The following is a 12,805-nucleotide window of genomic DNA, read 5'->3' as shown; positions in this document are numbered from 1 at the left end:
TCTACCGCTTGTCCCTTTTGAGGTCGCAAGTGTGGTGGATAGGCCCAAAGCTTAAACTGCAAACAAAGGGGTTTTAGTACAAAAGGTTTATTTACCCATATTCAAAAGTACAAGTTGGATTCAATTGCCAATGCAAACAGACAGCATCCTCCGAAGGATCCAGAATCAAGCAAAATCATGCAAATCATATGAAATATTGGTCTCCTGGCTTTTCATATGTTTCCCTCATGTGTCAAGGTCTTGTTGTTTTCCAACTGATTGCTCCACAACAACCATGGATCCCTTAGTCATAACAAACAGTCAAAACATTTCTTAGAATGGTCAGAGCCACCACAAACTCAACTTTCCCCTACATATGCTCAGCAGTGGTTCAGAGGATTTTAGATAGACTTTCTTTTTGGACTAAAACAGACACAAAATATGGTATACAGGTCAGAAATTCCACTACACAAGGGGTCGCTGGAGCTGTCACGCCAAATTTCTTCCCCCTACAAAAACCTCCCCTCCTCCGGAAGACATTTGGCGTTAATGCTTGAAGGACCCCAGTGAGGGTGGAAGGACCTTAAAGCAGCCCACACAGCTGCCTGTTTTAAAAGCATTATAATTGGCTTGATTGTCATTGATGAAAAATAACGGTGAGGAAAAAATATTAGCATTCCAGCATGCTAACCTTTCAATCTATTTTTGCTTCGCTAATTTTGCAGCTGTAACCCTTAAGAGTCATATAACTTGGTATTGTTCCGCTCTCATTGGGGTCCTTCAGGCATTGGAGGGGCTTCCGGGGGGAAGGTTTTTGTAGGGGGAAGAAATTTGGCGTGACAGAGCCTATCTCAGCTGCATTCGAGCGGTAGGCGGTGTACACCCTGGACAAGTCGCCACCTCATCAACACAGATAGACAGACAACATTCACACTCACATTCACACACTAGGGCCGATTTTGTGTTACCAATCAACCTAACCCCAGGTGCATGTCTTTGGAGGTGGGAGGAAGCCGGAGTACCCATAGAGAATCCACGCACTCACGGGGAGAACATGCTAAACGACTAATTTTGCCCTAGTGTGTAAATATGAGCGTGAATGGTTGTGTATCTGTGTTCACTCTGTGATGAGGTGGTGACTTGTCCAGGGTGTGCACCGCCTTCCGCCCGAGCGCAGCTGGGATAGGCTCCAGCACCCTCGCGACCCTGAGAGGGACAAGCGGTAGGAAATGGATGGAGTTGCAATCAGCCTATTCTTACTACGGGAAAACAAAAGGTGGTTGTTTTTTTTTTACTGGTAGGCTTAAGCTGAACAACAACTCAATTAGATAGCAGGTCACTTCCAGGTACACTATATTGCCAAAAGTATTTGGCCACCCTTCAAAATGATCAGAATCAGGTGTACTAATCACTTGGCCCGGCCACAGGTGTATAAAATCAAGCACTTAGGCATGGGGACTGTTTCTACAAACATTTGTGAAAGCTCTCAGGAGCTCAGTGATTTCCAGCGTGGAACTGTCACAGAATGCCACCTGTGCAACAAATCCAGTCGTGAAATGTCCTCGCTCCTAAATATTCCAAAGTCAACTGTCGGCTTTATTATAAGAAAATGGAAGAGTTTAGGAACAAGAGCAACTCAGCCACAAAGTGGTAGGCCACGTAAACTGACAGAGAGGGCTCAGAGGAGGTATTATGGTGTTGGGTTGTTTTTTAGGAGTTGGGCTTGGCTCCTTAGTTCCAGTGAAAGGAACTTTGAATTCTCCAGGATACCAACACATTTTGGAGAGTTCCATGCTCCCAACTTTGTGGGAACCGTTTGGAGCAGGCCCCTTCCTCTTCCAACATGACTGTTCCCCACTGCACAAAGAAAGGTCCATAAAGACATGGATGACAGGGTCTGATGTAAATGAACTTGACTGGCCTGCACAGACTCCTAACCTGAATCTGTTAGATTATCTTTGGGATGAATTAGAACAGAGACTGAGAGTCAGGCCTTCTCGACCAACATCAGTATAACCTCACCAATGCGCTTTTGGAAGAATAGTAGAACATTTGTTAAGATCTGTACTCGGATCTTCTCATATTATTGTTTATTGTTCCATTTTTGTCTCATTCTCCGTCTGACCCTGTTATTTCCTGTTTAGTCTGTCACGTTGGTTACTCATTGAATCCACCTGCTAATCACGGTCCCTGCACACCTGTCACTGTTGATTACTTCCTTATTTAAGCTCGCCCCTTTTCGTTCTTCTTTCTCGGATCCTAATTTGCCTACGCGCAACAGTGAGGACCCTCTTCATACGACTGTATGTATTTTCTCGCTAGCTCATATGCTAAGCCACCTGACATTTTTAGCTCACATGCTAATTGTGTTTTGTTTTACATTTTTGTGCCTTCGTGCCCAGTTTAGTTTATTTGTACATCCTAGCTCTCACGCTAGCGTCTTTTGTTTAGATTACTTAGCTCCAGTGTTTTTGTTCAGAGCTCCCTTTTTGTTAAATAAATCCTTTATATCTTACCTTTGTTGTGTTCATCGCTTCCGACGCATCCCTGGAAAAACGACTCCGGCAACAATATGCCAAACAAGTCTCACACAATTCCTGTAAACACACTCCGCAGCCTTGTGGACAGCCTTCCCAGAAGAGTGGACCGACATCATATTGAACCCTGTGGGTTAGGAATGGGATGTCACTTCAAGTTCATATGTGAGTCAAGGCAGGTGGTCAAAAACTTTTGGCAATATAGTGTACATCCGACTGGGGAGATACATTTTTGGGATTCCATTTTTTATAAGTTCCATAATTTGTAGGACCTAACAATTGAGGAAAACACCTGATCTATTTAAACAGAGTGGGATAAACGCTAAATGATCCAAATCATGGGTGTCAAACTCTGGCCTGCGGGCCAAATTTTGGCCCACCGTTTAATTTCATTTGGCCCTTGAGGCAATATCGAATTAACATTAGTGCTGGCCCGCCGGTAACACCACATTCACCGCTAATACTCCTACTTGCCAACCCTCCCGATTTTCCCAGGAGACTCATGAACTTTAGTGCCCTTCCCAAAAATCTCCCTGTGCAACCATTCTCTCGATTTCCACCCGGACAACAATATTGGGAGCGTGCCTTAAAGGCACTGCCTTTAGCGTCCTCTACAACATGCCGTCACGTCCTCTTTTCCTCCATATAAACAGTGTGCTGGCCAAATCACATAATATATGCGGCTTTCACATACACATACTTGGTCAACAGCCATACAGGTCACACTGAGGGTGGCCGTATAAAAAACTTTAACATTGTTACAAATGTGCGCCACACTGTGAACCCACACCAAACAAGAATGACAAAACACATTTCGGGAGAACACCCGCACCGTAACACAACATAAACACAACATAACAAATACCCAGAATCCTTTGCAGCACTAACTCTTCCGAAACGCTACAATATACACCCCCGCTACTACCAAACCCTGCCCACCTCATTTTTATGTTATTTTTGAATTTATTAGCCTGTGGAAAAAGTTAATGTTGATATTTACCTCAGAAGGCTGCAAATAGAAAAGACGCATTCATTTTTTTAGTTACATTTTATTTAATATACCACTGATGTTTTTTGAAAGTTGATTTTGCACTATTACGTTATATAAGCTCTGCCTGTTCCATGGGAGGAAGCCCAAATACCCGGAGGGAAGCCACGCAGTCACAGGGAGAACATGCAAACTCCACACAGAAGGATCCCGAGCCCGGGATTGAACCCAGGATTACTCAGGACCTTCGTATTGTGAGGCAGATGCACTAACCCCTGTATCACCGTGCTGCCCTATTTCAGCCTTGCTTGTTCAATATTCATTGCAAGACTTGTTTGGGTCCCTATTAAAAGGTTAATTTGTTCAACCTTGGCCCGCGGCTTTGTTCAGTTTTAAATTTTGGCCCACTCTGTATTTGAGTTTGAGACCCCTGATCTAACTGGAGGTAATAGTACTTTTTTCTTCCCAGACATCATTTTTTCATTTAGTAAAAAAAAAATATAGATGCCCTTTTCCTATGAATGTCAATAACTGTTAGAATGGTAAACAGCTGAAGGGACTTCATCTGCTTCACAGCCGGTGTTGGCTCCACAGCAGCGCTGCGGCAAAGCTAAATCCGGGTCGGCCCCCTCGGCTTCCATGGCTGCCGGTGTCATAGCGCTCACGCTGGAGGCAAAGTATGTTCACTATGAAGCAAAAAATAAATATACGACCTGAACAACACTAAAACAAACTTGTATAATGAGGTGGCATTCTTCTCTGCGTGACCTTTCCCCAGCCCTCTGCTAACCTGGAGAGACGTGCAGCACATCATTGTTCTGACGTCAGATGCCCGTCAGCTTGTGGCGGCCGACTGGAGCACGAATGGCGCCGGACACAAAGGTACGACCTGGAAAAAAAAATCCACTACAATAGTTCTGTCAAAAAGTCAGCCTTTATAATGTTACTAATTCATTTAAAATTATTGTTTACTAATGTGCTTGTTTACTTAGACCTGCTTTTAATATACAGTATATTGTTTACCCTATTTCAGTGGTTCTTAAACTTGTTGAAAGTACCGAACCCCACCAGTTTCATATGCGCATTCACCGAACCCTTCTTCAGTGAAAAATAAATAGTTGTTTTTTGTCAAATTCAAGACAAAGTTATGTGTGTTTGGTAACTCTTTGTTTTGGGGAACATATTCTAAGCAACAAATACTTAATTTTGAGTTTTTTTGGACACTAGAGGAACACATTCTAAGTATCAAAGACTTAATTTAGAGTTATTTTGTTAGGGTTAGGGCCAGGGTTAGGCTTATAATAAGGCCATGCCGAATAAGGCTTTAATAAGTACTTAATAATGACTAGTTAAGAGCCAAAATGTTACTTATTTGCATGTTGATAAGCAACTTAATTAATGGTGAATATGTTCCCCGTACTAAAGTGTTAGCATGATTTTTTACTGGTGCACAAAATGGACCGTGCATGAACATCATCTCCTTCAACAAACAAAACCAACACAGTGCATAAACTCTCAACAAATGACACACCTGCAAATCAGTGTGACTTCTGCTGTTGCCGTATCCGTAATACGCCGATAGGGAGAACCTTTTATTTACACGATTAGTCGGGTGTGTTTTGACCTCAGCCGAACCCATGAGTCCGACTCACCGAACCCCTAGGGTTCGATCGAACCCTGGTTAAGAACCACTGCCCTATTTAGTGATATGTGATGGGAAAAATATTTGAAATAACTTCTTTATTAGTTTATATGTTGGCGATTATACACAGAAAACACTATACACAAGGGGAAGATACTCTACCAAATAATTGCGTTCTCGCTCATTTCCATTATTAGTCCCTGTGAATAATTCCCACTGTAGAAACACACAAACTGAAAGCACGGGTTACAAAACACAGGACAGAAACACAATAAAAAGTCTTGCTGACACACTCGGTTTCCTAAAATCCAATTTGTTTGTTTCTTTAAACAAACCTCTAAAAATTTTATTGTTTTTGAGTTCCATTCACTCAATGCTTTATAGAAAAAGGCTGACTGTCCAAAACGGATGTGACAGCTGCATCTGTTGGAAATCTGCGTTATCCTTGTCGTTTGTTTTAATCAACATCTGAAGAAAAGAGAAGAGATGGAGGTGCAGTGCCATAAATAATTTTAAAGGCCTACTGAAGTTTATATATCAATGATGAAATATTAACATGGCAACACATGTGAGTACGGCCGGTTTAGTTTACTAAATTGCAATTTTAAATTTCCCGCTGAGTTTCTTGTTCAAAACGTTGCGGAATGATGATGCATACGCGTGACGTCACGGACTGTAAGAAAATATTAGCTCTGCACCATGGCGTAATAATGGCGTAATTACACAGTATTTTGGACATCTGTGTTGCTGAATTTTTTGCAATTTGATCATTTAATAATGGAGACTATAAAGAACAATGCTGTTGGTGGAAAGGGGTGGATTGCAGCTCTCTTTAGCACCGAGACACAGCCGGTGTTTCTTTGTTTGTTGTGAAGCAGAGCGGTCAAGCGAACATGTTTTCTCTACGTCAACCAGCATGTTTTTGGATGGGGAAATTGTGATATATATCTTACCGGAGAAATCATTGGATTATTCGTCGTTCTGCAGCAGCTGTTTAAAAGGCAGCTGTGAGCTTGGCTCCTCAGCTTCTCTCTGAGACACTGCATGTTCACCGCAGCCATCCGACCTCGAAGTATGTCTTTACAATCTTTAAAATCTCACTAAAACACTATTAAAACAATAAGCAGATAAGGGATCTTCCAGAATTATCCTAGTAAATGTGTCTAATTACATCTGAAACGCTCACACTGCACCAAACATGTCGCTTTTTTTTTCTTTTCTTTTTTCTAGTCCTTCACTATCAATATCCTAATTGACGAATCTTTCATCCTCGCTCAAATTAATGGGGAAATTGTCGCTTTCTCGGTCCGAATTGCTCTTACTGCTGGTGGCTCCCATTAAAAACAATGTGAGTATGTGTCACGCACACATACTTCCGGTAAAGGCAGGGCTTTTCTATTAGCGACCAAAAGTTGCGAACTTTATCGTCGATGTTCTCTACTAAATCCTTTCAGCAAAAATATGGCAATATCGCGAAATGATCAAGTATGACACATAGAATGGTCCTGCTATTTCCGTTCAAATAAGGAAATCTCATTTCAGTAGGCCTTTAAAGACAAGACAGGCATTAGCAAAAGCTGATCATATTGAAAAAAACTGAGGATATCATACTCGGAGTGGTTCTCAAACTTTTTTCACTAAGTACCACTTCAGAAAAAATGTGTCTCTCCAAGTACCGCCATAATGACCAACATTAGAATACAGTAGCGTCATAGGCCTAAGTATTCATTAAAAACAAGGCAGAAGTTTTCTTAGGCCACTGTGACATTACACACAGTTTGAAAAGTAAAGCTGTGTTTGACTATAGGAAAATAAAACAGTGTGCTTTAATCAAGTGATTCTTTGGCATACCTCTAGACGGATACCACAGTTTGAGAATCACTGCCTTAAAGTAAGGATGCTGTTGTGTCTTCTCGTCCAGGACTTTTGAGATGCAGTAATTAAAATTTGCTAAAAAGGCTGCACTCAGAGATGCGGTACTAAAACTCTGTGACATTATCAATTTACTTTTGGTTAACTGACAGAATAATAAAGTGTGTGATTTTGGTATTTTCCGTGTGTCAGATGTTTGTGTCTTCTCATACATCTGAATGGTTATATCAGTGTCACAAACCGATCGGTCATTGATATACAGGGTGAAGAGTAGTGGACCTAAAATGGAACCTTGTGGCACACCCTTGCTCAGCGCTTGTACACACTACTGAAAAGTTCTCACATAAACAACTGAAATGTTTTTCTCTCATACACACTACAGAAACACTCTTATGAGAGTGTTTCCGTAGTGTGTGAGAGAAAAACATTTCAGTTGTTTTTGTGAGAAGATTTCAGTAGTGTGTATGGGAGTGTTTCAGTAGTGTGGGTGAGAAAAAAAACATTTCAGTTGTTTATGTGAGAACATGTCAGTAGTGTGTATAAGAGTGTTTCAGTAGTGTGTGTGAGAGAAAAACATTTCAATTGTTCATGTGAGAGCATTTCAGTAGTGTATGTAAGAGGTAATTCTGAATAATGTCCCTAAAGGACCCTCATATATTTCTGTCAGTGAATTTTTTTGTCGCCCATACACACAAACACACACGCACACATATGCACACACCATAAATTAACCAGAGTTCTAATTGAATGGCTCCTGTTGCTGCTGACAATTTTAGTAAAATAATTTCAGTGAAGATACAGATATGACATAGTTTAATGTTATGAGATCACCACTTTAAGTACTGCTATTATCAAAAGCTTGTTATGAGAAAAAATTGCCAGCGTCTCATACATTTAATAGATTCTTAATAACGGAAAATATTATCTTGGGTTAGAATGTTTTGGTAAATGTTTTCTCTCCACTTGTTTTCGGGGAAACTAGCAAAATAGGAGGCATACGCACTAATGAGACACTGTGTGCATAACACTGATAAACGCCTACAAACTCCCGGGACTGTTCGAGGTTATGTGAAACTAGAGCACCTTTTATGCACCAGATAATGAGTGTGTGTGTGTGTGTGTGTGTGTGTGTGTGTGTGTGTGTGTGTGTGTGTGTGTGTGTGTGTGTGTGTGTGTGTGTGTGTGTGTGTGTGTGTGTGTGTGTGTGTGTGTGTGTGTGCATGTCAGTGAGCCACCTGTACGGCTACGGCATGCTGGATGCTGAGCGCCTGGTATTGCAGGCTAAGCGATGGAGATCAGTCCCCACACAGCATGTGTGTGTGGCGGAGGCACCCGCCCAATTAAACAGGTATGACGTTTTGCATTCAACACTTTACCACCTCATATCGCCACTCTCTGGCCACAAGATTTGGTACACCTGCACAATTGAATGAGATCCAGTATAATACATCAGATGCAGTACTGTTTCACTCCAGTAGTATCAAATTACAAAGAGGGTACAGTACAGTACTTCTCTGATGGTGGGGTGAGGTGTCAGGAGGGGCGTGAGGGAACGACTCAGGTGGTGCATGGTTCCTCTATTAAAAAACGGGGACCGAAGAGTGTGTTCCAACTGTTGGTGGATCAGACTCCTCAGCGTTCCCGGTAAGGTACAGTATATTCAGGTGTACTGGAAAAGACGCTATGCCGGATAGTTGACCACGGACTCAGGAGGAGCAGTGTGGTTTTCGTTCTGGTCGTGGAACTGTGGACCAACTCTTTTATTCTAAGCAGGATCCTCGAGGGTGCATGGGAGTTTGCCCAACCAGTCTACATGTGTTTTGTGGACTTGGAGAAGGCATTCGACCGTGTACTATCGGAAGTCCTATAGGGAGCGCTCAGAGAGTTTGGGGGTATCGGACCGCCGATTACCCCCTCAGGGCCAGAGCTTGGTCCGCATTGCCAGCAGTAAGTTGGCCCTGTTTCCAGTGAGGGTTGGAGTCCGCCAGGGCTGCCCTTTGTCACCGATTATTTTTACTACTTTTATGGACAGAATTTCTAGGCGCAGTCAGGGCTTAGAGGGGATCCGGTTTGGTGGCTACAAGATCAGGTTTCTACTTTTTGCGGATGATGTGGTCTTCAACTCTCACTCGATTGGTTCGCTGCTGAGTGTGAAATGACTGAGATGAAAATTAGCACGACCAAGTCCTAGTCCATGGTTCTCGCCCGCAAAAGGGTGGAGTGCCACCTCCGGGTTAGGGCGGAGCTCTTGCCCCAGGTGGAGAAGTTCAAGCACCTCTCCAAGGTTTCTCATAGTCATCATTGTCACTGGCGTCCTACTGGGTGTGAATTCTCCTTGCCCACTGGGTGTGAGTTTTCCTTGCCCTTATGTGGGTTCTTCCGAGGATGTCGTTGTCGTAGTGGTTTGTACAGTCCTTTGAGACATTTGTGATTTAGGGCTATATAAATAAACATTGATTGATTGATTGGTTGATTAGAGAGACTATGTCTCCCACCTTGGAATCCCCTACGAGGAGTTGGACAAGGTAGCTGGGTAGAGGCAAGTATGGGCTTCTTTGCTTAGGCTGCTGCCCCCGCGACCCAACTTCGGATAAGCAGAAAAATATGGACAAATGGATGGCTTTACTTTGAAAAGCGGAATTCCAGTTCCTTCTCCGTCAACCACGCCATCAGCAGCTTGTCCATACTTTCGTGGATAAATGTCTGCCTTTAAATATAATTTTAACATCCTTGGCTGGCGTTTATTGACTCATTTTGCTTAAGTATGGCGCAGCCTAGCAGAGCTACGTTGGAATTGCTTCGCCGTCCACTTCTTCTTTACACTTCCTGCAAATTAGTTGGAAAACCAAAGTTATTCCCATCTTTAGTTATAAGCTAATGCTAACGAGTACGACCAGATGTTTGGTCGAATCTTTCGGCTTTCACATTTGCTACGCCAGCTAATGGCGGCGGTGCTTGTCACTTAAAGCATAACAATTAACAGAGAGACAGCTCTTATCCGAAATACTCTTAAGTTGGGGCACTCTGATACTAAGGTACCATTGCAATCAATAGGCTGCCTGTTTTTAGGCGTTATATGGATGGGAGGGGGGATGCGTGAAAAATGTCTGTCCCCCAAGGGGGCAATGACAGAAAATAGTTCAGAATTGCTTACTTAACCCCAATACAAGTGGACCTGTGTTGTTGGAAAAAGAAAAAATGCCTGATGTGAACTTGTATCCATGTCTCCAGCAAAATTGAAGGTGTATGACCTTCTATCCTTTTTTCCGCCCTTAAGTGCTTCTCCTTTTCTGTGTTATGACAGAATCATTCATCCAGGCACCGTGCTGACGTCAGCGTTGGAGACCGCCGGCTGCTCCGGCACGTCCAAGCAGCACGTCCGAGACGTGGAGCACGTGGTGGTGCGTGTCACCGTCGCATGCGGTCGTCGTGGCGACCTTTCCATCACGCTCACGTCACCTTCGGGCACCGTGTCGCAACTTCTGAACAAAAGGTAGCCTCCAAATGATGTCACTTTGTTAGCGCCATCTTTCAGCAGAAAGCCCCACTGGGTTTTGTTTTAGGGATGGATTTTGGCACCAAGACTGGGGGATCAAATGTGACGCTCATCTGATGTTTCATGGGATTTAGTTTGTTGGCGTGCTTCCCAGAAAAATAATTATTTTCCTCATGGAGCATCATGGACAGAACAATTCGACTTTAATCAATATGTTTATGTTATAATGACTAAGTTTTCAGTTATGCAGAACTGCACTGCATCACGCTTTATCTGATTTAGCTACACAAAACTACATCCTTTAAATTTCAGCTCAGCAAATCGTTTTTTTTTACAGTGTATCTTCTCAAGAGACAATATTGTAAAAATGACAGTTGGATATTATTTAGAGTAGTCAGTGTAGAGCATTATTTAGACCGTATCTTTCGGCCCGTGTGCCAAATGTGGACTGCCATCATTCATTCAGCGCTCAAGTCATTAAGAATGAATCCTCTAACATTGTAAGAGACAAATCTGAGGCATCAATATTTTTTTTCAAAACATTGGTTTTGTTTAAAAATCGAAATTGGAATTACAATGAAACCTCGATTTAGGAACTTAATTGGTTCTGGAACATGGTTCGTAAACTGAAAAGTTTGTATAGTGAAGCATAGTTCCCCTTGTGTGAAAAAAAATAATAAAAAAAATAAATGTAAAAAAAAACTATATATATATATATATATATATATATATATATATATATATATATATATGTATATGTATATGTATATCTATATACATATATATATGTATATGTATATGTGTGTATATGTGTGTGTGTGTGTGTGTGTGTGTGTGTGTGTGTGTGTATGTACATGTACTTGTCCGGGATGTACGCCGCCTTCCACCCAATTGTAGCTGAGATAGGCACCAGCACCCCCCGCAACCCCAAAGGGAATAAGCGGAAGGAAATGGATAGATGGATGGATGGGTATATATATATATTTGACCACGACTGTATATATATATATATATATATACAGTCGTGGTCAAAAGTTTACATTCACTTCTGAAGGACATAATGTTATGGATGTCTTGATTTTCCAATAATTTTTACAACTCTTATTTTTTTGGGATGAGTGATTGGAGCACATACTTGTTTGTCACAAAAAAAAACATTCATGAAGTTTGGTTCTTTTGTGAATTTATTATGGGTCTACTGAAAATGTGACCAAATCTGTTGCGTCCAAAGTATACATACAGCAATGTTAATATTTGGTTAAATGTCCCTTGTTAAGTTTCACTGCAATAAAGCGATTTTGGTAGCCATCTACAAGCTTCTGGTTGAATTTTTGACCACTCCTCTTGACAAAATTGGCGCAGTTCAGCTAAATTTGTTGGTTTTCTTACATGGACTTGATTCTTCAGCATTGTCCACGCAGACAGTCAGGACATTGGTAATGCCATTCTAAAACCTTAATTCTAGTCCTGTTGGAAAACCCAATTGCGCCCAAGACCCAACCTCTGGGCTGATGATTTTAGGTTCCATTGGCAGCAAAACAGGCTCAGAGCATAATGCCACCATGCTTGACGGTAGTTATGGTGTTCCTGGGATTAAAGGCCTCACCTTTTCTCCTCCAAACATATTGCTGTATTGTGGCCAAGCAGTTCAATTTTTGTTTCATCTGACACCACATGGACAAAGATAAGGCACTCTGGAGGAAAGTTCTGTGGCACAAAGTATTAAAAAATGCACAAGCGAGAGACTTTGCAGCGACCAATCAAATGAGTTCCGGGGAGCGCGGGGTGTGGTCATCCCAGCTCTGCACTAGGGGTGGGCAATATCGCAAATTTGGGTATCGATACCAATCCGATCCGATACCAACCAGTATCGCCGATACCGATACCGATACTGGAAGTGTCGTCATCTGATGGTGGGGGGGGAGGACGGACTTCGGGGTATCGATACTTTTGAAAAACAAATTTGTACTTTTGCCTTTATTAATTGGTTATGATAATAATACAACACAGGACAACAATTTAAGTCAAAAAATAAAATATTTATTACAAAAGTAATATCAATAGCAATAAAGTAATGCAAATAAGGTGCAAACAACTACTGAACCTGGCTTTTCGCCTCAAAACACACAAACACTTAAGATAAATAACAAAACTCTAGTTATTGAACAAAGTTGTAAACATGAACACAAAACAAAAGAACTGAGAAATTCAAATAAAGTAATAATATCAATTACAATAAAGTAAGTAGTGCAAATAAGGTGAAAACAAATACTGAACTTGGCTAGTCGCCT

General features: G+C 41.8%; 1 protein-coding gene across 1 annotated transcript in view; it reads left to right on the top strand.

Annotated features, from left to right (window-relative positions):
• LOC133536657 (proprotein convertase subtilisin/kexin type 5-like) overlaps positions 1-12,805 on the top strand; it is a 150,718-nt gene that overhangs the window by 54,349 nt on the left and 83,564 nt on the right. Inside the window, exons 9-12 of the mRNA XM_061877277.1 lie at positions 4,081-4,181; positions 4,283-4,386; positions 8,246-8,366; positions 10,323-10,511. Coding sequence (XP_061733261.1) covers positions 4,081-4,181; positions 4,283-4,386; positions 8,246-8,366; positions 10,323-10,511 — 515 coding nt within the window. The remainder of the gene's footprint in view (positions 1-4,080; positions 4,182-4,282; positions 4,387-8,245; positions 8,367-10,322; positions 10,512-12,805) is intronic.

This window comes from Nerophis ophidion, linkage group LG17 (genome assembly GCF_033978795.1).
Source record: "Nerophis ophidion isolate RoL-2023_Sa linkage group LG17, RoL_Noph_v1.0, whole genome shotgun sequence".
Lineage (NCBI taxonomy): Eukaryota > Metazoa > Chordata > Actinopteri > Syngnathiformes > Syngnathidae > Nerophis > Nerophis ophidion.
Note: the sequence above shows the minus strand (reverse complement) of the source record. Positions and strands in the feature narration are given on the sequence as shown.